The 12,464-nt window shown below is 42.8% G+C and overlaps 1 protein-coding gene across 3 annotated transcripts in view; it reads right to left on the bottom strand.

The window, feature by feature from the left end:
* Positions 1–12,464, bottom strand: part of LOC133645421 (DENN domain-containing protein 2D-like) — an 88,657-nt gene that overhangs the window by 1,227 nt on the left and 74,966 nt on the right. For all 3 annotated transcript variants that reach the window (XM_062040255.1, XM_062040254.1, XM_062040256.1), the window contains 3 exons: positions 10,999–11,049; positions 9,234–9,315; positions 8,944–9,171 (listed from right to left, as the gene is read on the bottom strand). In XM_062040255.1, coding sequence (XP_061896239.1) covers positions 8,944–9,171; positions 9,234–9,315; positions 10,999–11,049 — 361 coding nt within the window. The remainder of the gene's footprint in view (positions 1–8,943; positions 9,172–9,233; positions 9,316–10,998; positions 11,050–12,464) is intronic.

Below are 12,464 nucleotides of genomic sequence, written 5' to 3'. Positions count from 1 at the left end.
CAGAACTTTAAGGAAATCGTCACAAAAGTAAACAAAGTAGAAGTCCTATCATGCAGTGATGATTAGTCACCTTGCTGGGGTCCTATCATGTATATGTCACAGTGATGATTAGTCACCTTGCTGGGGTCCTATCATGTATATGTCACAGTGATGATTAGTCACCTTGCTCGGGTCCTATCATGTATATGTCACAGTGATGATTAGTCACCTTGCTGGGGTCCTATCATGTATATGACACAGTGATGATTAGTCACCTTGCTGGGGTCCTATCATGTATATGTCACAGTGATGATTAGTCACCTTGCTGGGGTCCTATCATGTATATGTCACAGTGATGATTAGTCACCTTGCTGGGGTCCTATCATGTATATGTCACAGTGATGATTAGTCACCTTGCTGGGGTCCTATCATGTATATGTCACAGTGATGATTAGTCACCTTGCTGGGGTCCTATCATGTATATGTCACAGTGATGATTAGTCACCTTGCTCGGGTCCTATCATGTATATGTCACAGTGATGATTAGTCACCTTGCTGGGGTCCTATCATGTATATGTCACAGTGATGATTAGTCACCTTGCTCGGGTCCTATCATGTATATGTCACAGTGATGATTAGTCACCTTGCTGGGGTCCTATCATGTATATGTCACAGTGATGATTAGTCACCTTGCTGGGGTCCTATCATGTACAGTATATGTCACAGTGATGATTAGTCACCTTGCTGGGGTCCTATCATGTATATGTCACAGTGATGATTAGTGTTGGAAGCATATCCATATTTAAGTGTTACTTCTTTCTAAACTCCTATAGTCATATCAAGAATAGCTAGTATTCTTCTTTCTTTTGAGTCTCATAGTAAGGTGTTGGCCTTCTAGATTGGAATGTGTCAGAGTAGAGATAACTCGGAGTAGTCTAAACAAAGAGAGTGGGGGCGAGGGACAGACGGAAGAACACGGGACTTCCGGGAGTTTGAGCTAGACCGATCTGGACCGGGCTAGGGAACGCTTGGGTGCTGGGTTGGTCTCAGGTTTGTCCTCTAAGCTTTGAGAATAAACTACAAAATACCAACTATTGCCTGGAGATTGAATATAAACATCAGCGTATTGCCATAAAAAGAATCTGGGAGAGACTAGCAATTTGAATTCCCCATTGGAGGAATGCTGGTCGACGCAACAATTTGGGGGCTCGTCCGGGATGGCACCCTGTTGATTGATGACTTCTTGCAATCTTCTGGACAGACTCAATTGGCCAATTCAAGGTAAGCAGAACCTTTCTTTTTAGATAAAATCTGCGTTAGGAGTCTGTCCTGAAGTCTGTAAGTCAAACACTGTTTTTTAATCCCAGGCACAGATTGGTGATTTTGATAGATTGATTGCATTTTTGCCGAGCCTGCCATTGCATTAAAATTGTAAATAAGTGGTAAACTCACGCCATTGTGTCTCGATTACCGTGACGGGCAGTTTCATTGACGAGTGAACTAATAGTTGGGTGTAGCTTACCCTGGGAATTTGGTCGTCCCTTAATGAGTACGGGTTGCAAGATCCCAGTGACGATAATAGGGCACTGAAACGTACGGAAAAGGCTGGAGGCCATTTGTAAAAGGTACAATAAAGACTCCCGGGTTGAAAGATCCCAGTGCGATAAGGGCACTAGAATTAAGAAAATATAGACACATGGCCTTGGAGTGTGAAAAACAGAAATGTGATGGCAGCGGGGGAGGCATGTGATTAATCATTACTGTGTAATGATCAATTGAATGGACGGTTGTCGACAATGGAACTAGCAGGTAGAGAAAAAAAAAAAAGAAAAAAAAGGAGAACATTCCTTGAAAGGGTTAAGAGGGAGTTTACAATACTCGAAAAGTCGTGAACTCAAACGTCTGGTAAAATAAAATAAAAAATAAATAAAAAAGTAACTGGAAGTTTTATGGTAAAGTGAAACGCAGAGAGTGTGCTGCTGAGTGTGACTGTGTGTGTGAGCGGGAGTGCTTACGCGTGCTCGTGTGTGTGTGTGCTGCTGAGTGTGTGTGTGTGTATGCGGGAGTGCTTACGCGTGCTCGTCTGTGTGTGTGCTGCTGAGTGTGTGTGTGTGTGAGTGTGTGTGTGTGTGCGCGGGAGTGCTTACGCGTGCTCGTGTGTGTGTGCTGCTGAGTGTGTGTGTGTGTGTGTGCGCTGGTGAAAATGGAACACTCAGGGAGAGAATTTAAGAGTTTGGCGTACTATAAAAGTAAACGGGGATTACGTGGAAAAACGAAATGCAGCAAAAGAACCGATGATTAATGTCAGAAGAGACTGATTGGTTTTTTGTCTGCCGCGCATGCGCAAGACAATTCAAACGACCCGCCCATACTTTGACTAGGACACCACCCCCTACTCCAGTGACAAGAGAAGGAGGTATTAACACGCCCCATCTAAGATTAATCCTGCCTCCGAAAATTAACCCCTTGTACACGTCTGACCATTTTTCCGGCAGACATTTTTGACACATGACATTAACACTTTGGACATACTACAATATAAGTCTCTTGCCGATGCATACATGCAAGCCATTGTTGACCTTGATTTCCCACCTGTACCTCCGGGAGGGAACCTTTGGCCAAACACTTTGGACAAAGTTAACCCTGATATACACGGTGCCAAAAACAATATATGGCAGGGACATTTTATTCATCCCATGCAAAATAGGGCTAATGACAGAGCAACAAGGAAGCAACTACTTAAATTACAGATCGCCGAAGATAAAAAGTCAAAAGAACCAAAAGGTCAAAAATCAGATAGGGTATATTCAGCTGTGGGTGACCTTGCTTTTGAGTTCCAACAGGTGGAGGAAAGAATCCTCAACAGACGTGAGACCAGATGTTTGGACTCGGGTGGTGGACAACACAATAATTCAAAGCCAGTCCGGGGTGGAAACTGTTACATCTGCGACCTGCCGGGTCACTGGCAACGTGAATGTCCTAACTCCTCTGAACGAGACAGGCCCCGGTTTGCAGCCAGAACATCATACCGGCGTGGCAAAGCACACCCACCGCAGGAGCCCCAGCAGGAGACACAGACTGGCCCCCTGCTGGACATGAGTGTCAACGGACAATGTTATCAGTTCGTGATTGACACTGGCGCCACCCATTCGATTCTGAATGCAGAGGTACCAAAGAAACTGTGTGCTTCCTCTTTAAAGGTCGAAGGCTTCGCTGGGGTCACAAGAAGGTTACCTGTCACCAAACCACTTCCGGTTCAGATTGCTGGACACACACTAAAGCACCCCTTCGGGATTGACCTGCACACACCCTGCCTAATTGGTAATGACCTCCTTTACAGACTGTACCCTGACATTCAATATCGCACAGAAGGAACCTTCCTGGTGTTACCTGACGGCTCAACCACCAAGCTGCGACACCACTACCAAGGCTCCTCCTTGAGCTCATACCACAGCCTGAAACAACAGGAATGGCTGACATCCAACTTCTCTAACGGTGAAAACCCTGACTGGCTGAGATGCTTCCGTGTGTTCTGCCACCCGACTCGCAATATGTTATGATTATTGGAACTCAAGGTGTGGCTGCTCATGTTGACCTATCTTTGCAACAGCTAGCATGGTATAAGATGGACACAATAGTGTCCCACATTGTTCCCTTGCTCTCTGTCTCGCCTACAAAACCAAATAACTTAGGTGCAATGATAAGACACGGCGTAGCTGCCAAACATTACACCGACACCCAAATACCACATTTTCAATTGTTTAGGTTTAGCCCATGGTTATGTTAAACACATAACTATGGGCTGCACTTTAGACACCTGTAGGCTACGAGGAGCTAGCAGCTACACAACAGCTGAGCTAAAACGACACATTACACATTTAAGCATATCAAATAATTATAGTTGCTCATTACATACACATAGTTGCCATGGCAGAAGTCTGATAGAAAGTATTCAGTAACAAACGTGTCCGCATCATTCAACTTTCTACAACATGAGCTTGACTTAATGAATTATTGGGGCTACCAGGTGTGGTAAAAATTCAAAATACTATTGCTAAAGCATCCGCCATAAGGGTAGTATTTTTCTACTATTGGTGACAATATAAATATAAGCATATTTTGTTACTTTCACCATATTGAATAAATTACATAAAAGATAGGGTTTAGTTGAGTTTGAGTTATTTGTGATATCGCTAAGGGGTCCCCTACCCTAACACCACCCCCCAGTGGACCATAGAGGCTAAAGAGACTTTCATTGACCTCAAACATGACCTGTCCTCCGCTACTTGACTATTAGCTGACCTTTTTCTTAGATGTTTCTGAAAGTGATAGTATGACTAACACAGTCCTTTTTTTCAGAAACAGAAGGGGGTGAGTGAGGGTGGATACAGACTCCTTGGAACAAAATCCACAATCATCCGACTCTGACACATTCCATAGTTTTAACATTTTTCCCGTGGATAAGAAGTTATAACTAATTTTAATTTGAAAATAATGATTTTACCCATCGATAGTAGTTTAGTATATCAAATTTAGAATATGGAGGAGGTGAGGGTGAACCATGTATAGTCTTTGATTTCACTGATATGATCAATACGGTACAAGGGAAAAGGTACGTACTGACTTGTGTTGACAATCACAGTGGTTGGCCGGAAGCAACAACAACCTCAAGAGAGGATGCAATATCAGTAATTAAATGACTTGTGAATGACCTAGTACCCCGACATGGTTTCCCCAAAAAGATTAGGTCAGACAACGGCAACCATTTAAAAAAATACTCACTTAGCCTTGGTCGAAAAGGCTTTCGGACTAGAACACAGGTTTGGGGTACCATCCTGAGTCCCAAGGCAAGGTTGAAAGGATGGACCAGAACATTAAAAACTAATTGGCTAAAATCTGTGCACAGACCAAATTTAATTGGATTGACATGTTGCAATTAGCGTTAATGATCATTCGAAGGTCCGTGAATAAAACTGTTTTACCGCCCTTTGAGTTTTTCACCCTATGAGCTGCATACAGGTCAGCCATTCACAGGACCAGCAGCCCCCCATGGAAGGAGGACTCAGCGTAAAACCAAAATGGTATTTTACACAAAAAATTGCAGAAATTGTGTGCCAGTTCTTCTGTACAGATTCCCTTCCGCCCGCTGAGAGGGTCAAGATCAAGGTCATCAAACGCAAGTGGACGGAGCCCAGGTGGACTGGTCCCTTCAAGGTCGTGGAACGGACGTCCCACGCCCTTCGACTGGCTGGTGGAGGGGACACCTGGTACCATCTCTCCCTCTGCACTACAGCTGAAGAACCTGACAGATTACCAGCGGATGTCATTGCTGACATCGCCACATCATCTGCCCCTCAGCCCAGGAGACGAGAGAGATTTTCTACCTACATTACTCTTTTCAACTTCTATATTGTATATCCTTGTGTGAGACCAATCCAGTATGCTAAATGTTTCTTAGTTTTTCTTGCTTGTTTTCAGCATAACTGTATGTGTCGTCACATTAAGTGAAAAGTTTGATGTTTATCCCCGTTTTGTTACCTAAATTACTCGGATATTGATAGACGAAAGGCAGGATGTTACACCCGGTAGTGTTCCCTGACGGACTGGTGCTTGGGCGTGTTCTACTGTCTTTGCGTCTCAGTTCATCCTTCCTGACGACAGTGACTGACAAGTGTCTAAGAACATACAGCGGACTTTAAATAGACTGGGTCAAAGGGGATAGCAAGACTTATTTTTTGACCTGTGCAGTGTGATTAATTACGGGGGACACAATAGCTATTACCGTGGTAATAACCTCTATATTTGTTACGACTCAACCCTGAACCGTTGGTGTCGGATGCAGACAACATACTCTGGTAAGTTGTGCCCATCGTCCCTTTTATGTTGTTTGGGGCTTGACCTGACTGATACAGATGCTAAAGGAATTATTAAAATTAATGTCCTTGAGAGGGCGTTAACTACCTCTACACCCTCTGTAGCACCTAAAGTACCACCCCACCTCGGTGGTGTTTCAAAGGCTCACATCTGTGCGTGCTAATGACATCACCACCGAAGGCCTGGTAACTTTGACCTTTGACCTTAGGAGCGGGTGCAGACAACCTGTGGCTCAGGTGGATGCCAAAACCTGGGTGACTGTGTTGCTTCTTCCGCTGGACGTCCCTTTTCCCACACTTACCCCGCCACTTTTAAGTTGACTGACATGTGTACCCTTCTGTTGACAATACCACCCGACTTCTTCCCTTTGTGGCCCAAAAGCTGAATTACACGCGTTTTCAAATTACAGGACCCTCTTCGTCCCCCAACAAATTGGGTGACATCAACCGTTACTGGTGCACCACACTGATAGATTGCTCTAGGATAGGCCCTTGGGCACGAGCTGACTTATTCTGGTGTTGTGGGAAGCACAGATTGTACATTAGAATCCCGACATCAGCCGTTGGGCTTTGTGCTATGGTTAGACTGGTGACCCCACTCACCAAATTAACACCCCTTGGAACTCCTGTTTCAGCGGCCTCTCTAACTCCCCGCCGCCGTTGAGACTAACCAACCTGACTCGTGACGCCGTCGAGGGACTTGCTGAACAACTTGCCCCGACCTCCCTCAGGGCCGTTCAGATCCGTATAGCCCTTGACCGCATCCTAGCCAAGGAAGAAGGAGTGTGTGCAATGTTTGGTGACCAATGCTGTACCTTCATTCCTAACAACACTGCCCCCGATGGCTCAGTTCAGAGGGCCTTAAAGGGCCTCCAGGCCCTGTCTAGGGACACATTAGGCAGGTGGACTGAACTAATTAAGTCTGTCTTGGTCTCCATTCAGAGTTTTTTTGGCCATCATAGCCTCATGCGGTTGCTTTATCGCCCCTTGGGCTAAGTGTCACTAAAGGGGGTCTAGCAAAGTGGTAACTTTAAGACTTTCGAGAATTGTTGGTTTACTTCCCTGACCATGACGACATTGACGTGGACTCCCTCTATCTATCTCCCATGTAAATAAGCTGTTGTTTTATTGCTAGCTTGCTTAAAGAAAAAAAACAGTACCTACTTTAATGTGGGGCGTGCTTTATAAGTTTTGTACAAGTAATAAAGATCTTATTAGAAGATCTTAAAGGGGGACTTGTTGGAAGCATATCCATATTTAAGTGTTACTTCTTTCCAAACTCCTATAGTCATATAAAGAATAGCTAGTATTCTTCCTTCTTTTGAGTCTCATAGTAAGGTGTTGGCCTTCTAGATTGAAATGTGTCAGAGTAGAGATAACTCGGAGTAGTCTAAACAAAGAGAGTGGGGGCGAGGGACAGACGGAAGAACACGGGACTTCCGGGAGTTTGAGCTAGACCGATCTGGACCGGGCTAGGGAACGCTTGGGTGCTGGGTTGGTCTCAGGTTTGTCCTCTAAGCTTTGAGAATAAACTACAAAATACCAACTATTGCCTGGAGATTGAATATAAACATCAGCGTATTGCCATAAAAAGAATCTGGGAGAGACTAGCAATTTGAATTCCCCATTGGAGGAATGCTGGTCGACGCAACATTAGTCACCTTGCTGGGGTCCTATCATGTACAGTATATGTCACAGTGATGATTAGTCACCTTGCTGGGGTCCTATCATGTATATGCCACAGTGATGATTAGTCACCTTGCTGGGGTCCTATCATGTATATGTCACAGTGATGATTAGTCACCTTGCTGGGGTCCTATCATGTATATGTCACAGTGATGATTAGTCACCTTGCTGGGGTCCTATCATGTATATGTCACAGTGATGATTAGTCACCTTGCTGGAGTCCTATCATGTATATGTCACAGTGATGATTAGTCACCTTGCTGGGGTCCTATCATGTATATGTCACAGTGATGATTAGTCACCTTGCTGGGGTCCTATCATGTATATGTCACAGTGATGATTAGTCACCTTGCTGGGGTCCTATCATGTACAGTATATGTCACAGTGATGATTAGTCACCTTGCTGGGGTCCTATCATGTACAGTATATGTCACAGTGATGATTAGTCACCTTGCTGGGGTCCTATCATGTACAGTATATGTCACAGTGATGATTAGTCACCTTGCTGGGGTCCTATCATGTATATGTCACAGTGATGATTAGTCACCTTGCTGGGGTCCTATCATGTATATGTCACAGTGATGATTAGTCACCTTGCTGGGGTCCTATCATGTACAGTATATGTCACAGTGATGATTAGTCACCTTGCTGGGGTCCTATCATGTATATGTCACAGTGATGATTAGTCACCTTGCTGGGGTCCTATCATGTACAGTATATGTTACAGTGATGATTAGTCACCTTGCTGGGGTCCTATCATGTATATGTCACAGTGATGATTAGTCACCTTGCTGGGGTCCTATCATGTATATGTCACAGTGATGATTAGTCACCTTGCTGGGGTCCTATCATGTATATGTCACAGTGATGATTAGTCACCTTGCTGGAGTCCTATCATGTATATGTCACAGTGATGATTAGTCACCTTGCTGGGGTCCTATCATGTATATGTCACAGTGATGATTAGTCACCTTGCTGGGGTCCTATCATGTATATGTCACAGTGATGATTAGTCACCTTGCTGGGGTCCTATCATGTACAGTATATGTCACAGTGATGATTAGTCACCTTGCTGGGGTCCTATCATGTACAGTATATGTCACAGTGATGATTAGTCACCTTGCTGGGGTCCTATCATGTATATGTCACAGTGATGATTAGTCACCTTGCTGGGGTCCTATCATGTATATGTCACAGTGATGATTAGTCACCTTGCTGGGGTCCTATCATGTACAGTATATGTCACAGTGATGATTAGTCACCTTGCTGGGGTCCTATCATGTATATGTCACAGTGATGATTAGTCACCTTGCTGGGGTCCTATCATGTATATGTCACAGTGATGATTAGTCACCTTGCTGGGGTCCTATCATGTACAGTATATGTCACAGTGATGATTAGTCACCTTGCTGGGGTCCAGTGTGCTGCTGCTCCACCTCCTGGATGAACAAATCAAACATCTGAGTCTGGATGAACTTCTTGACAAAGTGCCGCGTGGTCTTGGACTCGATGGCCTTGTAGAAGCTCCTCTTGTCAAAAAGGCGGTGCTTGACGTAGGAGGTGTAGTGGCCCACGGTCTTCACGAAGAACTGGAGGAAGGCCTCGGACACCACACGGTTCACTTCTTCGGTTGCTGAAACACATTTGATGCTCAATCTCCTGCCTGCTGACCTATTGTGCAAGCCTTTGACTTACATGACACTTTCTTCCTCTCAAGCAGCGCCTCTTGGATTTCACTTTGAAGTTTGGGGGGCAGAATAGATGGCTCATCACCCACCTGTAACATGTCATGCCAAGTCATTACAAGTCATGGCTCATCACCCACCTGTAACATGTCATGCCAAGTCATTACAAGTCATGGCTCATCACCCACCTGTAACATGTCATGCCAAGTCATTACAAGAGGGTCACTTCTTCAATGTGATGCCAAGTCATTACAAGAGGGTCACTTCAATGTGATGCCAAGTCATTACAAGAGGGTCACTTCTTCAATGTGATGCCAAGTCATTACAAGAGGGTCACTTCAATGTGATGCCAAGTCATTACAAGAGGGTCACTTCTTCAATGTCATACCAAGTCATTACAAGAGGGTCACTTCTTCAATGTGATGCCAAGTCATTACAAGAGGGTCATTTCTTCAATGTCATGCCAAGTCATTACAAGAGGGTCACTTCAATGTGATGCCAAGTCATTACAAGAGGGTCACTTCTTCAATGTGATGCCAAGTCATTACAAGAGGGTCACTTCAATGTGATGCCAAGTCATTACAAGAGGGTCACTTCAATGTGATGCCAAGTCATTACAAGAGGGTCATTTCTTCAATGTCATGCCAAGTCATTACAAGAGGGTCACTTCAATGTGATGCCAAGTCATTACAAGAGGGTCACTTCTTCAATGTGATGCCAAGTCATTACAAGAGGGTCACTTCAATGTGATGCCAAGTCATTACAAGAGGGTCACTTCTTCAATGTGATGCCAAGTCATTACAAGAGGGTCAATTCTTCAATGTGATGCCAAGTCATTACAAGAGGGTCACTTCAATGTGATGCCAAGTCATTACAAGAGGGTCACTTCAATGTGATGCCAAGTCATTACAAGAGGGTCACTTCAATGTGATGCCAAGTCATTACAAGAGGGTCACTTCTTCAATGTGATGCCAAGTCATTACAAGAGGGTCATTTCTTCAATGTCATGCCAAGTCATTACAAGAGGGTCACTTCTTCAATGTGATGCCAAGTCATTACAAGAGGGTCAATTCTTCAATGTGATGCCAAGTCATTACAAGAGGGTCACTTCAATGTGATGCCAAGTCATTACAAGAGGGTCACTTCTTCAATGTGATGCCAAGTCATTACAAGAGGGTCACTTCAATGTGATGCCAAGTCATTACAAGAGGGTCACTTCAATGTGATGCCAAGTCATTACAAGAGGGTCACTTCTTCAATGTGATGCCAAGTCATTACAAGAGGGTCACTTCAATGTGATGCCAAGTCATTACAAGAGGGTCACTTCTTCAATGTGATGCCAAGTCATTACAAGAGGGTCAATTCTTCAATGTGATGCCAAGTCATTACAAGAGGGTCACTTCAATGTGATGCCAAGTCATTACAAGAGGGTCACTTCAATGTGATGCCAAGTCATTACAAGAGGGTCACTTCTTCAATGTGATGCCAAGTCATTACAAGAGGGTCACTTCAATGTGATGCCAAGTCATTACAAGAGGGTCACTTCTTCAATGTGATGCCAAGTCATTACAAGAGGGTCACTTCAATGTGATGCCAAGTCATTACAAGAGGGTCACTTCTTCAATGTGATGCCAAGTCATTACAAGAGGGTCACTTCAATGTGATGCCAAGTCATTACAAGAGGGTCACTTCTTCAATGTGATGCCAAGTCATTACAAGAGGGTCACTTCTTCAATGTGATGCCAAGTCATTGAGAAAGAAGGCCCAGCACTTACTGAAACAATGAAAGTTTGTTCTTTGTCCTGGGATAAATCCACTAACAGCATCTGCAGAAAGGACAGGGTTAGGTTTAAGAAGTAGTTCAAAATAATAATGCTTACAAAGTACAAAGAAGAAGAATTATGAGAAATACTTTCAACCTTATTGAAAATAAGATATTCTTCATCTCAGTATGTTAATAATGACTGAATTAATTAATTACAAAACTGTTGTGTATATTAATTCACAGATGTTATTTTATTATATAAAAAGGTCAGTAAATGATTCTATATATTTGTAAACGCTCTGAAGTGGGAAAGGGGTAGGATTAAATAAGCTTTGCTTCTTCCTACTCCTTTTTGGACAAGATGTCAAGTGAAATGATATGATCATGTGTGATGTATTATACTGTAAGTGTGTTCATGTTCCAAATAAACTCAAGAAAGAAAGAAAGGGTTAGAACAGGGGTGTCCAAAACTACGGCCCGCAAGACGTGAGGAGTTTGAAAAATCATTTCCCCCTCAGGTAGATTGCATTTGTTTTAATAGTCAGACACTCTTGATGATGCTGTTATGTCGCCATTAGGAAGACAACGTGAGAAATTCAGGTGGATGCCTAATTATAGTATGAATTGAGGTCTGCACAGCATTTACCTATATGACTAAATGCAAACAACCTTCCCTAGTTATGCTGCAAAACAAACAAACACATTAAAGACAACCAACACGTCCAGGCACCATAAATATTTACAAATTATACCCATTTAAATCCATTACAAAGCATGATGGGAAAAATTCAAAACACCCTCCACACTTATTCATGTTTGGCGCATTTTAGCTGCTTGATATTTCTGATTGATTACAAAACTTAAAGGAAATCGTCACAAAAGTAAACAAGGTAGAAGTCAAACAAACCGAATATCCAATTATATTAATCATTAATTATATATCCATTATCATTAATACAATATGTACACACACACACACACACACACACACATATATACATACATACATATATATATATATATATACATATATACATACATACATATATACATATATACATATATACATACATATACAGTGGGGCAAAAAAGTATTTAGTCAGCCATCCATTGATTGTCAATGGGTGGCTGACTAAATACTTTTTTGCCCCACTGTATATATAAATACATACATATATACATACTGTACATACATACATACATATATATACTGTACATACATACAGTGTTTCCCATAAACTGCCAAGATACCTGTGGCTATGGGCGTGGTCACCATGACATCATTGAGTAATTTGCATAATTTACGACAATGATATGATTTTCTCTAAAAAGGCTCAAAAAATGTATACTTACTAATTAATATTAACAGTTTTGTTTTAAACGTCCATCCATCCATTTTACAATATAATTACAACACTTTATGTACATATTTATATACAGATTTGAACAATAAGTTATTCACTGAAATATATTTAT

Source organism: Entelurus aequoreus, unplaced genomic scaffold (genome assembly GCF_033978785.1).
Source record: "Entelurus aequoreus isolate RoL-2023_Sb unplaced genomic scaffold, RoL_Eaeq_v1.1 HiC_scaffold_53, whole genome shotgun sequence".
In the NCBI taxonomy this organism is placed as follows: Eukaryota; Metazoa; Chordata; class Actinopteri; order Syngnathiformes; family Syngnathidae; genus Entelurus; species Entelurus aequoreus.
The sequence above is the reverse complement of the archived record's forward strand: the minus strand, read 5'-3'. Positions and strand labels throughout refer to the sequence as shown.